The 17,236-nt window shown below is 39.1% G+C and overlaps 1 protein-coding gene across 5 annotated transcripts in view; it reads right to left on the bottom strand.

The window, feature by feature from the left end:
• ABCC8 (ATP binding cassette subfamily C member 8) overlaps nucleotides 1–17,236 on the bottom strand; it is a 79,906-nt gene that overhangs the window by 26,792 nt on the left and 35,878 nt on the right. For 2 of the 5 annotated variants that reach the window (XM_062576130.1, XM_062576129.1), the window contains exons 13-21: nucleotides 14,432–14,537; nucleotides 14,105–14,215; nucleotides 12,203–12,278; nucleotides 12,014–12,119; nucleotides 7,138–7,170; nucleotides 5,465–5,500; nucleotides 2,355–2,453; nucleotides 1,459–1,543; nucleotides 96–176 (exon numbers count right to left, since the gene is read on the bottom strand). In XM_062576130.1, the coding sequence (XP_062432114.1) occupies nucleotides 96–176; nucleotides 1,459–1,543; nucleotides 2,355–2,453; nucleotides 5,465–5,500; nucleotides 7,138–7,170; nucleotides 12,014–12,119; nucleotides 12,203–12,278; nucleotides 14,105–14,215; nucleotides 14,432–14,537 (733 nt within the window). The remainder of the gene's footprint in view (nucleotides 1–95; nucleotides 177–1,458; nucleotides 1,544–2,354; nucleotides 2,454–5,464; nucleotides 5,501–7,137; nucleotides 7,171–12,013; nucleotides 12,120–12,202; nucleotides 12,279–14,104; nucleotides 14,216–14,431; nucleotides 14,538–17,236) is intronic. The other 3 variants (XM_062576131.1, XM_062576132.1, XM_062576133.1) reach the window with 3 other exon arrangements.

Raw genomic sequence — 17,236 nt, forward strand, 5'->3', positions numbered from 1 at the left:
CCGATGTTGTGTGTGTGCGCGTTACTCGTGAAATATTCTAAATGCTCACATCCCATGCTTCTCTTCACAGCATAAACATAATAGCACATACTCACCAGGAACACAACATTTGTCTGCTGGTAAAGCGCTCTCGCTACACTGATACGTTGGCGCTGCCCTCCAGACAGATTAATACCCTGGAGATGAACAAGGGGAGGAGGGGGAATAAATAAATAAATCAGACAACTATAAAACATAAATTGAACATTAATATTTTGTTTGGATTACATAGAAAAGACTTTCTTGACATAGAAACCCAGAGAAACTTTTTGAAAGTACGAGTCTGAAATTCAGCTGGGAATACTGTAGACTAATTGTTAGAAAAGCTAGAGCGCTCTGTCTGCAATTGCATGCCATTCATGCCAGAGGGATGGGATGTGTTTAATGGTTTGTGTTGGCGTAATGGTGTAGGTGGCATAATGGCGTAGGTGGCCTGCACTACGCAGGCATTCCTGAACTAGTAGGAGTTAGCTGTAAGAGCCTGACTCTGTCCTATTTTTTCAATATCCGTAATTTTTCAGCAAGGCTCTCATACCATATTAGCTCTATCGCATACCACACTTCTACTACAGTTACTGTAGTCAGTAATTGTTAGATGTCCTATCAGACCACACTGACATGAGCATTATCTGATTACTATTGCACTTCTATTTTCTGTCCTTAGTCTTGCTACAAATCTGGTCTAAGTTACTTATTCTTCCCATGGTCAAACTGCAGTTTCACAAATGCTTCAAGCTCTCATAAGCCAATACTGCTGTTAAAAGAGGCTATCTCACCTTCTCCCTGCCACTTTTTCATTCCACTCTGCTTCCCTCCTTCCGTCACAAAAACATTTGTTCAGCTACACCATGAAGTGGGTTGGGAAATAATCCACCTAATATTAGCCTGGGAGCTGGCGTGGAGGGGAAGCAAATAGATTAGGTATAGAAATATATCCTTGGGTTTGTTTTTGCAGCAGTGCCAGCTTAAGTCAGAATATTCTGTTAACAGAATTGTGACTTCAGTTTTTTATTGCTATTCCCTAACTTTCCCAGATGCAATAAAGCTTAATTTGCTTTTATTAAACATCTGCCATTTTTGAAGTGAAAGTGCTCTAAAATCTATGAATTATTTATTTTTATGTTACTCCTAGAAAAACTAAAATTTGCATGGTGATGCCAGGATACTTGTGACAGTGGCCACAGAATTAGTCAGACAGTCTGATAGCAGCACATTTAAATCATTGCATCTCACATAAAACGCAGTGTTTCCATGTTTACCAAGCAATGAGCTTTCAGACTAATGACCCAAAAGTACACTGAACTCAAAGATTACTTTTGTTGCCAAATAACCAGTAAGATTTTAAGAACACAACAAAATAATAATAAAAACCCTCTATACATTTAAAACAAAAATAGAAGCCTGCAGCTGTTTACTAACCCTCTCTCCAATCTGGGTTTGGTCTCCATGAGGGAGAATGTCAATATCAGGCTGGAGGGAACAAGCATCAATTACTGCTTTGTACCTGCGGAAACAAAAAAGGTAATATAAAATCCACACAGATACTGCTAAAGAAGCACATTTCCTACCTCCAGAGGAACAAAGATTAACCAGCTGGAAAAATCACACAGTGGAAAAAAGTATTTGTTAGCCACTAATTGTTCTAATGGGATCTCTTTCAATCACAGCCAAGTAAATACCGTTTCAGCTAAGACAGCATCTTAGGTCAGCTTCCCAATTAAAAATATTTAATAGGTAAAAACAGACAAAATGAGCACAAGTTCTTTCAAGGCATATTGCCATTGTTCAGCATTTAACTTATGCTATGTGAACACACAGGCACTGATCTGTTTTAAGGAGAGGAGGAAGATGGAATACCAACAATGACTTAAATCTTTTTAAATACTTTGTCAGCTTTCATACAGAATAAAATGACAGACATTAGTCCTTCACAATATACCAAATACTGGAATCTTAATAAACATCCCCACTCCCAAACCACTCAGATCATTCTAATAAGACAGTTTAACTAGGCAATTAGGTGTAAGAAGGTAACACTGCATGCTGCACAGTCCTTGGAAATGAAAACACTTCTACACCCAGTGTCAAGCAAGACCCAACTTTGTCCTTTGTGCCCTTCAGGAAAGACCATGAGCAAAGAGAAGGTCATGCAGAATGCCAAACCTTCCGTCATGTTCACGTAGGTGTTTTATGTTTGTTACTGCAGTGAGATGCCCCCAGCCAGATGGGGACCCACATGTGAACTGAGGCCCATGCAACAGCCAGTATTTAGTTAAAAGGGGAATAAAGCATATAACAGTTCTGAAAGTTGTCACCTCTGTTTATTGAAAGGGCTTTCAAATGTGATATTCTCTTCCACTGTGGCATTGAGCAACCAAGGCTTCTGTGATGCATATGCTACTGATCCTCTTTTCCTAGAAAAGCAGGAGTTCCCAGTATGTCAGTGCAATAGTAGTTATTGGAAATAATTTTCTGTTAAAAGGAAGAAACTGGTAATAATTCTTCAGAAATGCAGCCTTTCATTTCTGTTCTTTAGGACAGTCAATATCTATTGCATCAAGGAAATAAATGAGAAGTTAAATTCCCAATAGAACACTGCTACTGTTCACCTAACTAAAGACTCAGTTCCCTTGAATTTCAGTTTGTTCCCTCATTTTCTGCTATGAGGTGAGTTTTGGAGAGGCTAGTTCAGCAGTTCAAAATCAAGTGTCAGCTCTTTCTAGAGGGACTAACAAAAGTGTATATCAGATCACTAGATAACATATTTCGGAAGTGATATTCTAAAAACATAAAAACTACATACATGCACAAAGAAACCTCTTCCACTGCATCCACCCCCCCCCATTTATTTTCCCCACTATAAAAAGACAACTCCAGGGTCATTAAGACCCCACAAGTAAAATCTCCCTATCTCTACATGAAAGCTGTAGAAGAGAATATAGGGAAGAAATCTCTGCCAATTTTCCTCTTAGGGAAATTTCCCCACAACGGACCACCAATGGGGTAACTTATTAGTGAGTGGCCAACAGCATTTCACTGTGAACCTTTTATTTCATATGGATCATTATTTGCAAACAAAAGTATCTGCCTGTTAATGAAACAGTAAAAACAGCTGATGAAACAGCTTTTGTGGCATTATGCACTAAAGGCCTCTAAAAGGCAGAGCTGTGAAATAGAAGCTTTTATTAGAGCAATTGATACTGTTGGAAAAAGTGGACAAACTCATCAGCAAATCGCAGTTTCTCCAGAAAAGGGCCAAAGGAGGAATCATATATGTAAAAGCATATCTATTTTCTTTCCAGCTATACCAGCTGATCCAATAAAAGAATTGGCCTCTCACCCAAACATGGCCTTTAGAGTAATCTCGGTGGCCACAAATGCAATTAAAACTATGAGCCACAGGATGAATAAACCAAGTGCTGCTTTATTATTATTATTATTATTTATTGTTATTATTTTTTCTTCTTCTTTTAAATTAGGAATTAAGGTCACTAGCCTTGCTCATTTTTGCAGGCTTTCACAGAGCTTGTTTAGAGTTAGTTAGAATTAATTTTCTGATGATCTGAAAGAACATGCAGTTCCACAGGGCAGCAGAACGTGCTACCTGCAAACAGGCTTCCACGCTCCAAAATCTGATTGTTCATTACAATTTAATTATGCTTTATGAATTCCATTACTGCAAAATGAAACAGAAACAAAGCAAAACAAAAAGCCCTTAAAAACCCAGCCCGTAATTCTAATTCAAAAAGCCTTTATGTCTGCCTCAAAAAAAAAAAAAAAAAAAAAAAAAAAAAAGGAGCATTTTTTGATTAGTATGAAAACCACATCCTAGTGTTTGAGAAAAAATTACTCGGAGCATTTTAAGATGAACATGTGTTCCCTTCCTTTCCTTTTTATTGCTTGAAACTGTACCTTTGCCACTATTAATTCTGAATGTGATTGAAAAATTCCTTTTAACTTTCTTTGAAAAATAATAGCAAAGCTTTGAGGATAAAAGTCTTAAACTTTTGGAAACGGTCTTCTTTCTTTCAGTGAAATTATAAGCATCAGCGGTAAGATTCACTCCGTGCTGAGAACCAGTCGAACGCCTGTGAACACCATCCATGTTTGGCTTATTCTGCTTTAAGGGCATTAGTGAAAATTAATTACTACGATGAATTTGTTTAAGTTCATTACAAATTTAGAATGAAGTCAATCCTCTCAAATCCAATTAATTTTAAAAGCAAATTGATACTAAGGTGACCTATTGGGCAGACTGTATTTGGAGAGAAGCAAAAAACTTGCAAGTTTGTGACCAAATCTACAGTGCTTCTTAGAGTAACCAGACAGAGTCAAACAAAACTTTTACTGAAACCATGAGAAATATATGGCCAAAAAATCTAGAGAAAGAAATATTCTTAAATGAAGCTTGGAACACTTCTCTGAAAGTCTGCCTTGAACCTAAGGTTTCACACTTAAAACACTTGATGCAAACAAATGTCTAACAGGTAAAGATTTAGGAGGAATTTATTCTGCAGGTAGAAACTGGACTGCACAAATACGTATGTTCATCAGCGGAGTGTGCTTCCCCCCCCCTCCATGCTAAAACATGATACACTGACTATAGCCTCTTAATTATCACAAGGAGGCAGACAGCAAAATCCAACCTTAGAATACACGGAGAAAGCCTTCCCTGAGCACAGTGGAGGGTATGTACTTTGATTAATACAGAGCCAACCCAGTTTATTCATTCAGAATCAAACATAACACTGTCAAGATTGCTTGCTTAAAGTGAATTAATCTAATTCTATGTTCAGATTTAAGTTTTGAAAGTCCAGTAAGGCCAGGGTACACATTAAAGATCCCTGAAAATACTACTCAATAGACATTTACACATGAATCTTAATAAACATATCAACAAGTCTGAAAATTTTGGTAATTTTAAAAAGAAAAGAGACACACTTAAAACACAATGGAGTTATGATTGTAGTAATACAGGAAATAATATTTGGCAAGCCCTTTCTCGTATGTCTTAGATTTCTGACTATAGTTCTATCTTGATTATTTTGTAGAATTCATGAATTTCCAATCTTAATCAAGAAGTCATAATGCAGTGCTCTCCAGACATATGCAAGAAACATGCACTGTCCTGTCCTTACTATATCATTACTGCATCTTCATATACAATAAAATATGCTTCCATTATTTTCAGCCTAACAGCAGGTAATAAAGCATTCTGATTTCAATGCTCCTGAGAATGCTTCTGCATTTTTGCTATTGCCATACACTGCAAGTCACCTGCTTTTTGTTGTTGTTTTTTTTAAACTTGTTTTTGCTTCTGAAACCTTACAGTAGCTCTACGCTGCATTCATTTGATTTCCAAGGAAGAACAATTAAGATGAGACACTTCTGAAGAATACTCTAATTAGTTTTTCAAGTGTTGTACCTGAATTCCATGTCAACAGAAGATTCTTTCTCTGGGCTGCAGAAACCAAACACAGATTATTATTTTTTAAAAATTGAAATGATTTTAGATAATGAAAATGCCTTAAATTTCTAACACTACAGTATAATTAAAAATATAACAGTAGGACAGAAATAAAATTCTTTTCAGTAGACTATAAGTCTGTATTAAAATGATAATGTCCTAAAAATGATAAGGTTAAAGGCTCCATTTTGAGAAGAGCTAAATATCCTTATAGGAAATGAAAGTATTCAAAACCTTTGAGCAAACGCTCACGAATTCACAAGATCTTGGCTCAAATACTCTTTGCTCTGAGAGTCCTCAGAATATTCTGCAGGATGCAAGTGCAACAAAACCACTGCACATATTCCTACAACATTTAATCTCCATGACTAGGATTCCCAGAATCTATAACAACATAAATAACACACAATAATTGAAATAGCTTTATTTTAAAAGAGTAGACTTTTAATGTATATCATATAATCTTAATATTCTTTCCTATTTTTAATAAGTTTACTGTACTGTTCCATGTTATCATACTGTTTGTTACTGTCTATCTCTGTATCAGGTTTCAAAAATATGAATGTTTAATTCTGTTATATTTTTGTGTCTTAATGGGTTCATGTTTATTTAGACCAGAAATTGCAGAGCCTCTTACATGGGAAGAGCTGTGAGATTTCCAAATATCCTTTGACATGAGACTTCAGTCCTTAGATACCTGAAACTTCCTAATATATATAGATAGGAATGTGAGTTTTGCAAGATTCAATCTGATAACCAGGCAACAAATCTTAGAAACAAGCAGGAGAGAAGAGGCAAATATGCATGAAGGAAAAGCACTGGAATATTGGTGCTTCGTAGAACCAAGAAAAAATTCTGGTGAGTAGAAGACTCACAGTTGAGGGTGAGTCAGGAAAAAGGACATCATATGACATTGTTCCTGCTCTCATTTCTGTAAAAGAGCTCTTACTGACTTTAGCAGAGACAGACATATCACTTTTTGCAAGGTTTACCATTCTGGAGGTTTGCGTCCCACACTAAAAAGACAGTCATGTCAAAAGCTTTGCTCTCAACTGATTTGGTAAGTATTCCAGAAATGGAAGCTCAACTAAGCTCTCTATTAATCAGGTAAAAATAACTCCCGTGCGAGGATGCCAAGCCAAGCGATGGATTAATCTGCTATTCCTCACACTTCTTATTTTCCATGTGCCTGAAGAATGCTAGGTGTGAAAATAGACTTATGATAGGATATAACTAATGAAGAAAAGAATAAAGGGGAGAATTTGCTTTAATAAATAAAACAAAATAAAGCAATACTTGATACTTGTTCATAAAAGTGTGGAATTAGGGAGTAATCTGATCCAGACTTTGAGAGAAAGATTTTCAAAGGCATATAAAAATGTTAGGATATGATTTTTAAAAGCATTAAGCAGTATTTTTTTCAGAAAGGAAGTCCAGTTCTTACTTTCCTAAGTCACATACGTAGTTTTGCAAACTGTATGCTTAGTTATTCAAGACAATGAAAGTTTCACTGATTTTCAAAATTCTGACTTTTTCAAAACCTTAGTCACAGATTTTAGAAATCTTTGCCTCCTTCTATTGTCATCGATTTAGCAGAAAGACCAAGGGTCACATACAATACCATACCATACCTGACATCTTCCCCCATCTCGCTGTCAGGACTGCTGCATCACAGATAGAAAGCAGACAAAGATTGTTTATTTAAGTAAGCACAAGCAATCTGCCCCCAGAAAGAAAACTATTAAATTCCACTTAGTGCACAGACTGCAAACAGTATTTATACTGAGCTGCAGTGCAGCATCTGTTCCTTTTACAGAAGCTGACTTGATTTTAGCAGTTAAAAAAAAGTGACTTTTTTTTTTTAAACGAACATTTTATTGGACTCAGCAAATAAAATCACCTCTGTCCTGTCCTGGTGGTGCTAACAGAACTGAGAATTCCTAGTCCAGAAGAATTCAGTTCAATTTAAAAGAAAGAAAAAAAAGAAAAAGAAGGGGGGGGGGAAGACATTTTCAGGGAAAATGCACTGGTAACTCATGACACTATTTTTCCTTGGCAATAACTGCACATTTGTAGCATATGGCAGCTTAGTAAAAGTAAAATCCCACCTTTGGATGATGTACCACATGGTGTATTCTGTATCTGCACTATCCTTAGGGGGATGCGTCTGTATAAGTAAGTGTGGACAGGTCTGAGGGAGGGACAGTTTCTATTTTGATTATTTTTAAATATGTAACAAGATGTCCACAGAGCTGTTTTGATAACTGACTCTACTTTCTACTGATGCTAACTTCAGCTTCATTGAAAAGAATGAAAAAAAAAAAAGATCAAACAACGTTTTAAGGAAAAAAAAAGTTGAAAAACAGTTCTTCGTGTATCAAAGGAAATAACCTTACTAGCTTTGTGCTAACACTACTTGTTTGTAAATATCCAGGCAGGAAAACTACATCTGCGGTTTAAAAGGCTAGTCTGAAATACTTCCAGAAAGTTCATGCATAGAAAGCAATCACTATATCTAAATTCAATCCACTGTAAAATTTCTCAGGGTCAGTTGGCAGGCTAGTATCTTTTTTGCCTAAGGTTAGAGTACCAAACAACTCTTCCACACAGTTACCTCACACTCCACTAGTCTTAGTGACTGTACGAACTCAGTTTCCAAAACATCTTGTCCAAAGCCCCAGGAACCTGTTGTGTGTCATTAAATAATAATATATTCTTCACAGAAACAATCAAGGGAACAAACATAGAAACAAACAAAAATAGGGAACATCTTCTCCAGTCTTTACACACACTGCACAAGGATCATCAGCAATAAACATCGGTTGCTGCTGCGCAGATCATCCGAAAGGTGATGAGGGAGCCATTTTCAAGGGGAAGGCGCTAATTAACGTGCGACACGCAGTATTTGTGTGTGGCAGTGCCCGCCCCTCCACGGCTCCCCTCTACACCAAGCTGTGAGAAGGGCAGAAAACCATGCAGCTTATATAACCCATCAGGGTAGCTCAAGAGACAACACAGTGCAACTTAGCTCCTGTTTCTGCTCCAAAGCTGGGGCAGAGCACCATGCTCACATAGCAAGAGCGATTCTCAGGGAGTATTGTGAGGTGCAGCAGTGCACAGCAACGACCCGACTTCATTAACCGTGTCCTTTTGCTACGTAGACAAAAGTGCCACAATTTTGGTATGCAAGTGTTATTAGCTCAGTTCCCTGATTTGTGCTTCTATTCTGTAGTTAGAAAAATAAGTTCTCTGCTTGAAGTTTTAGCTCAGCCTTTCAACTCTTTTCCCCCATTTTGACTGTTGGCTTTATCTCTTCTTTCCCCTTTTTCCTGGGTACTCTTGGCAATTAAAAAAAACACATTCTTCTACTGATGTTGAAATGGCAGGACAACGTACATTTGACAATGAAGTCTAGAGATAATTTTTCAAAGCATATGGATGTCTAAAGATGCAAATATGTGCATACTGAGATTTTCAAGAGTTTTAAGATCTCGATTTCCAATCTAAATAAAATGAAATTATGTGCTTGGATGTTTTTGAAAACTCTCATAAACACACCTTTATAAAAATTACAGTACTGTGTAGGCATCAAAAACACTTTTAAAATATTGCCATTTGATGAAACAGTCAACTCTGCAGTGAGTATGGCAGGAATAAAATCTATTGTTAACACCTTTATTGAATCTACCACTTCCTTCACACTATAAGGACTAAAGATTCACATGGGAATATATACCGTGTTTAGAAACAAATGAGCATTGTTTGAGCAAAATTTCTCTCATTCAGGTTCACTTTCTGATACTATTTACTCCAAAAAGACTGGTATCTTATACGACAAACTGTTCCCTGGACTTGAGATTCAAAGAAAGGAGAGATCAGTATGGCATACAGTATAATTATTTACTCAATAACCAACCAGTCAAATCTATATTATTTACAATCTATTCAGAATGTAAATATTTTCTCTACCTTTATTAATCTCTAATTACTTTATAAAATATTTATGCCAAAGATGCTCTCAGTCTGCTTTGGAGAAGGGGCAATAATCTAAACTGGATTTTCCATGCACACACCGTAATATAAACGACAACAAAAGCAAGCCACAAATGAGCCAGTGCTCACCTCTTACTAGCTGATTCCTAGTTCAGTAACAAATGATATTTATTTGTAACTTCTTTAAACAAACTTTTTATAGCAAGTAAATAAAGATTAAAGATATTATACAGTTAATACAGTTAATCCTGTTTTATTGATAGAGAATGGAGGCATTGAGAAGGGAAATGACTTGTGCAAGGTTACCCATTAGACCAATGAAAGGGACAGAAATAGAATCCAGATTTCCTGAGCACTGAGTGACATGTTAGCAGGATATATCCTTCATCTTCATAGCTATGACCTTGGAGAAAACAAAGGGGAAGGAAATTTGGAATGAAATAATTCAAGACTATTCTATAAAATGAATGACCAAAGTCAAGAATTTGTCTCATTCCAAATAAAGAACTATAATAAATGATCTCACTGATTTTGGAGACACATTTTATTGCCTCAGGTAAGGCTAGGCACTACGGTGATTATTTGGTAAGATTGCTTCCTTGAACATGGGACAGTGCTGAATGTATCTGGCCAGGCATTAGTATTGTCTCATGGAATTATTAAAGCTTCATGTGGTAGCTCTACAATACAGATGTGCAGCCTTCACATACTGGATCCATTGTTCTCAGGAGACTACTGCACATGGCAGCATTCACAGTGGCTCTGACAACTGAGTCAAAAAATCATCTGTCCCAGTGCAGTCAGCAGTTACAGCAGTTACAGTGCTAACATTGTTTCACCTGCAAATCCCTTTATAAATATCTGCTAGATAACAGAGCAAATGTGGTAACAACTGAATCTGAACTTGTGATACTTTGGCACATCAATACCAAAGACATTAAAACCAGTTGTGACCTTTACACTGTTGTGAAGCACATACTTTTAACAAGTGCTATTTAAAAACACAGTCTGATCAGAACCATCATGTCATCTGTTTTAGTTTAGCATCCAACATTCAAATTACACTTCTTGATTATGTTATGTCATTATTAAAAAAAATGCAACCTTGCTGAAATGAAAGCAGTTTACCTAATCAGGCTGCAGAGATGCTGCATGATTCCTAGCCCCGCTCTGATTTTCTCTTTCGGACAGTATGTTTTAATAGACAAATCACCAGTCTGGAATCTGACTCCTATCCAACCCTTCAAAGACACTCCTATCTCCATCACAGGCCAAAGGTCACCTTCCAATGTTTCTTTATCCCCATTTTACAGATAGGGAAAAAACAACCAACCTTCCTCCTGCATATTATTACTATAAAAGCATGTACAATTCTGAGCAGTATGACTGGCTTAAGTATGAATGCAGAACGTAAATATCACTTTTACAAAGCCTCATGGAATTTGTGAGAATTGCTTAACAAAATCAGTGCAGATCCGACAGTGTAGCAAACACCCTCTATCCATCAAATAGCATGGATTTGACTTGTGCCTGCACTGTTGCTCCTTCATTCCCAGTCAGTTGGAAAAAAACAAATTACTTGTTTCTCCATATTCTTCTCCTGTTTGTCAAGCTTTACCTATAAATAATTGCATCTCAAAAGGCAAAGTGTAGACAGTACAGCTAGGAAGTCTAGTCCTGTAAAATGAACAAGCCAAAAATGTTCATGCAGATTGATCGATGACCAGAAAAGGACAATAATTTATTGGAAATCATATACAGGAGTTGCAATCCTTCATAGCACCTGTCATTTAGCTAGAAGGTTAAAAGATAAAACCCTGACAATTCAGCTGTTGGAGTTTAGTAGCATTTTTTTTCTCCCTTCAAGGCCAGTAAAAAAGTTAGACAGAAATATAGTCTGTATCTGGCTGTCAAAGTGCCCCCCCTTGAGAAAGGGAGGAAGGACATGATAATCTCTTCTCTTTATAAAAATCAGGCAAGGTGCACTGGGGTGGGGGAGGTGGTGTAACCTGAGCTCACTGCCACTTATAAAAAACCTCCTCAATCTCTCATGCAATAGACCAGTGTTGGGATAGAGCACAAGTCTAAAAGCGTAGCCAGGGACCTTGCCTAGCTTCTAATAAGCCACTACCTCTTTATGAGTGCCATTCAAAGGCATGTGCTCAGGCTTGAAGTTAGAAATGTCATTCTGTAGGAGCATAACACTTCAGCTAATTAATTCTGCTCCTAAATTATGATGATTTCACTCAGGTTACACTGCCGGAGCACAGAATGCCCACATACAGTTATCTGCTCCTGTTCATTGAATAGATAGCTCATTTGACCTTGGCTGGGTAGTCTTCCTGACCTGCCTGCCTGCTTGCCCACCTCCTGCTTAGGGCAAGGTTTTTCCTCTTGACTGTACATCTGCAACACCTGTGACTCCACCAGAACAACAGAAGGTTCCCAGGGTAGATTCTGGCCTTTTTTCTGTATTACTACTCAACTTGAGATTTAACTTTTAAATAGCACTACCTGCTCCAGAATATGTCGCCAGAGATCTTCTGCATCTCACCAAGTGTGGCTAGTAAGAGAGATGACTTACCACAGCCAACTTGTCCTACAATCATTGTTAGCTGACCTGTGAGAGAAGGAAGCATATATAAGCTTCTGATTTACCAAATGCTCACCACTTTATTTGGTACAGATGATGTGATTCTGTACCTTGAGGGATTCGGATATCAATGTTGGACAATGCTGGAGGACCCTCAGGTGTCCAAGTGAAAAATCCGTTTGTGATCTACGCCAAGATGGAGACAAATGAGAAAGAGAAAATGGGTTATAGGGCTGATTTTTTTTTTCAGTATATCAGAGACACTTTTCATTGTTTTCATTACACTGACCCTTTGCCCAAGGCAGGAAACAGACTTTCAAGTGACTTATATTTTTTAAAGTATATCTTCTGATGTGCAAGAATCTCCTAATCAAGCAAACAAAACAATTAGAAAATTGTGGAAAACTTGTGAAAATTTTGCTTTTGCAGTTTAGGGTTTGCTTTGTTTTGTTATTTGTCAGCTGGGTTCGTAAACCCAAGTGAAATGATTCCAACATGATTAAATGTTAGATAGGGTCTTGGTTTGCTCTCTGCATTTCAGTGAATGTCGCTCTCAGCACATACAGCAGTTGCACAGTCCAAGTTCCAAGCACATCTGCAGAATTTTCCACAGAAATTAGATGTTGCTGCCTATTATATATATTCTCCTTAATACTTCTGTTACGTTTCTCAGTTATAGGTAACCTAGGCATTACCTAGAAAGAAACAATCTTTTCATAAAACAAAACAAATAATCAAAACAAAACAAAATCCCCCCACGAAAAACATGAAACAAAAAGCCTGTTCAGGACTTTAGATGGAAGAACTGTGGATACTGGGCCTCTGGATATTCTGAAGAATGGGAAATAGGAGGCTATATCACAGCTCTGTATATATGGGGCCCTGTTCTCTTCTCACTCACTTTCTGAGGACAGCTGAAGTCTGCAAAGTCTTTCAGAAATGTAAGGTACAATATTTGTTGATCTGAGGAAATAGTCAAATGGGACACATTTATTCTATTCTGGAGCTAAATTCCATGGGAGAAAAAATGATACCATTACCTTGGGAAACAATCTGAAAAAAATGAGCAAAAGCAAAGACGGCATTCTTCCCTCCAGACTAACAAAGACAGCCAAAGAATCCTCCATCAAAAAGGTCCCTTAATGGGAAACAGGTAGCAGGCAGGCAGTGTTTAGTAACTACAAAAGTTCCCTGATCCAGGGGCTGGTTAGCTGTCTCTGAGGATGGTGTCAGCAGATGGAGCCAGAGATTATAGCTGATCCTCTGCTTGGATTTGGATCCTAAAAATACTGGATTTGGATCCTAAAAATACTGCCCTTACAGAGCTTACTGCTCTGGTCTCCCTTTGTGACAAAATCCTTTCTTGTTACTCCAGGATGCCTTTTGTTCACTCCTGTCCCCCCAACCCTCTTCCAAAATTTCCTCTTATTTTCCTATAGTCTATTCAAGAAGGATCCTGCACCAAGGGAGGATGTGAGAAGACAGCCTCTAAAACACCCCGAATGCACTAACCAGTTGTCCTACTTAGTCTCATTAAACTGAATTATTCATTCTCTTATGCCAGAAATGCAAATGTAATAGCAGACATGCTAAATAAATAGCCTCATCACTATAACAACCATCAAGATTTGTATTACTTATGACTGTTTCTATAGCAAATCAAGAATATCAGTCTTCAAAGTGCCATGGACAATTCTAATTCTTTCTTTGGAGAAGCTGAAGATTCTTGCCATGAAAACAGGACTAATGACTTAACTACTTCAAATGAAAAATTGCTGCACAAGTTCCAGAGAACATATACATGACTAACCATAATATAAAAGTCAGTAGTCAATTCTTAAGGTGGAAGGCAATACGAAAGAAAGGTGGAGGTTAATCTTTGATATAAGCAAAAGTGTCTGACAGCTTCAAATCAAATGTTGGTTCTTGAATGTGAAACTCTGCCATCAAAATATAAAAGTGATTATTAGTCAGCTATAGTAACAGTGTTTTTAGAGTGACCTTTATATCACCTTTACACAAAAATCATCCACTTCTGTGATGTTAATGGGTCTTCTCATGTGAGAACTGTAATTGTTCCAGTCCTCTCTGGCAGGCCTCTTGCGGTTAACAACTTTGAGCGGCTGTGCAAAATCAGGAAGACAGAAAAATACAATAATTGGTGGCAATACTAGGAAAGTATCCTGCACACAAGTAACCATGTTATTATCCAAATCAAGTACAGGATATTTACATGAGCTTTTGCAATTGCAAGTAATAATTAGTAGGAAATAGAAAAGTAAAAAATTTACTCTCAGGGCAAATCACTCCAGACACTTCAACTAAACATTATCACTCACCACTGCCTGGTATTTGCTGTGATTATCTGCACTTCTTAACTCTGAACATTTATCATGCTCTTCTCCAATTTCTTCACTTGACAAGAATTCACTCAGTTTCTGTACACTGAAAGGGAAGAAAAGAATTACAGCTCAATCTGGAATGCAAAACTTGTTCACTGCAGTGTTTATTATACTGTATCTCCTCCAGTGCTCCTTCAACTGTTGTCTCCTATGTAGTTTGTTTGTTTTCTTTTTGTTACAGGCCTATAAAAACCTGCTGTGAGATGTTACAGCAAGGAAGTTGACAAAATGTACTCTGTTTTCTATTAAGAGCTATGATTTTTTAATAGTTTGTGCAGATGCTTAAATCTTTCCTTTTCTGATCAGGCATCAGATAAATTACATGAAAGATTTTTTCAGCCTTTCAGTGTGATAAAGACTAGCTCTAATTGTAGCTGTTTTTGGAAGCCAAATGCCATAATAGAAGAATTAATGTCATTTATGTTACTGAACCACTGCACAGTCAATTCTATTGAACTTACAGTCCCAGTCTTACAAGCACTGGGAGTTTGATGAAATAGAGCTATCTAAATCTAGATTGCACAAAGCTCTAGAAAACAGTGCTAGAAATGACCTTTTTAGGTCAGCGAACCAAATGCTTAATAGAATATTTTTAATGTCTTTAAATAAACCAGATCAAAGAATAACAGAATGGTTGAGTTTGGAAGGGAACTCTGGAGATCATCTAGTCCAACCCCTCTGATCAGGGGTCACCTAAAGCACGTTGCACAGGATTGCGTCCAGGCGGGATTTGAGTATCTCCAGAGAAGATACCTCCGCAACCTCTCTGGGCAACCTGTGCCAGTGCTCCGTCACTCTCACAGGGAAGAAATTCCCCCTCATATTCAGGTGGAACTTCCTGTGGTTCAATTTCTGCCTGTTGCCTCTTGTCCTGTTGCTTAACACCACTGAAAAGAGTTTGTCCCCGTCCCCTTGATGCCCTCCCTTCAGGTACTTGTACACATTGATAAGATCCCCCCTCAGTCTTCTCTTCCCCAGGCTAAACAGGCCCAGCTCTTGCAGCCATTCCTCTAATCAGAGGCGCTCTGGTTCCCTAATCATCTTCGTAGCCCTACGCTGGACTCTCTCCAGTAGCTCCATATCTCTCTTGTCCTGGGGAGCCCAGAACTGGACACAGTACTCGAGATGAGGCCTCCCCAGGGCTGAGGAGAGCGGCAGGATCACCTCCCTCGACCTGCTGGCAACACTCTTCCTAATGCACCCCAGGAGACCATTGGCCTTCCTGGCCACAAGGGCACATTGCTGGCTCACGGTCAACTTGTCATCCACCAGCACTTCCAGGTCCTTTCCTGCAGAGCTGCTCTCCAGAAGGTCAGCCCCCAGCTTATACTGGTGCCTAGGGTTATTCCTCCCTAGGTGCAGGACTCTGCACTTGCCTTTGTTGAACCTCATGAGGTTCCTCTCCTCCCAACTCTCCAGCCTCTCCAGGCCTCTCTGAATGGCAGCACAGCCCTCTGGTGTATCAGCCACTCCTCCCAGCTTGGTATCATCAGCAAACTTGCTGAGGAGGCACTCCGTCCCCTCATCCAGGTCATTGATGAAGAAGTTCAACAGGATGGGACCCAGTAATGAGCCCTGGGGAACTCCACTAGCCTCAGGCCTCCAACTACACTCTGCACCACTGCTGACAACCCTCTGAGCTCTGCCTTTGAGCAAGTTCTCAATCCACCTCACAGTCCACTCATCTAACCTGCACTTCCTGATCTTTTCTGCAATGGGAGATAGCATCAAAAGCCTTGCTGAAGTCAAGGCACACAACGTCCACTGGTCTCCCCTCATCTACCCAGCCACTCATTCCATCACAGAAGGCTATCAGATTGGTTAAGCAGGATTTCCCCTTGGTGAATCCATACTAACTGCTCCTGATCACCTTCTTTTCCTCCACATGCCTAGAGATGACATCCAGAATGAGCTGTTTCATCACCTTTCCAGGGATGGAGGTGAGGCAGACTGGCCTGTAGCTCCCTGGGTCCTCCTCCTTGCCCTTTTTGAAGGCTGGAGTGACATGACTGTCTTCCGGTCCTCAGGCACCTCTTCAGTTCTCCACGACCTTTCAAAGATGATGGAGAGTGGCCTACCAATAACCACCGCCAGCTCCCTCAGTACTCAGGAGTGCATCCTATCAGGGCCTACGGATTTGTGGGTGTCAAGTTTGCCTAAAAGATCTCTAATCTGATCCTTCTTGACCAAGGGAAAGTCTTCCTTTCTCCAGTCTCTCTCATCTCCAGGCTCTGGAGTTCCTGAGGGCTGCCCCCTTAGCAGCAAATATTGAAGCAAAGGTGGCATTCAGTAACTCTGCCTTCTCTGCATCCTTCGTCACCAGGGCCCCCACCCCATTCAGCAGTGGGTCCACACTTTCCCTAGTCTTCCTTTTGCTACCAGTGTATTTGAAGAAGCCCTTCCTGTTGTCCTTGACATCCCTTGCCAGATGTAATTCCAAGTGGGCCTTAGCCTTCCTCTTCGCATCCCTGCATACTCTGACAGCATTCCTATAATTCTCCCAAGTGGCCTGTGCCCTCTTCCACATTCTCTGTACTTTCTTCTTCTGAGTTTTGCCAGAAGCTCCTTGCTCATCCATGCTGATCTCCTGCCCCCTTTGCTGGGCTTCTTTCTCCTTGGGATGCACCACTCTTGAGCTTGGAGGAAGTGATGCTTGAATACTAGCCAGCTCTTCTGGATTCCCCTTCCTTCTAGGGCTTTGACCCATGGGATTCCTCCAAGTAGGTCTCTGAAGAGGCCAAA

The sequence above is a fragment of the Rhea pennata genome, chromosome 5 (genome assembly GCF_028389875.1).
Source record: "Rhea pennata isolate bPtePen1 chromosome 5, bPtePen1.pri, whole genome shotgun sequence".
NCBI lineage: Eukaryota > Metazoa > Chordata > Aves > Rheiformes > Rheidae > Rhea > Rhea pennata.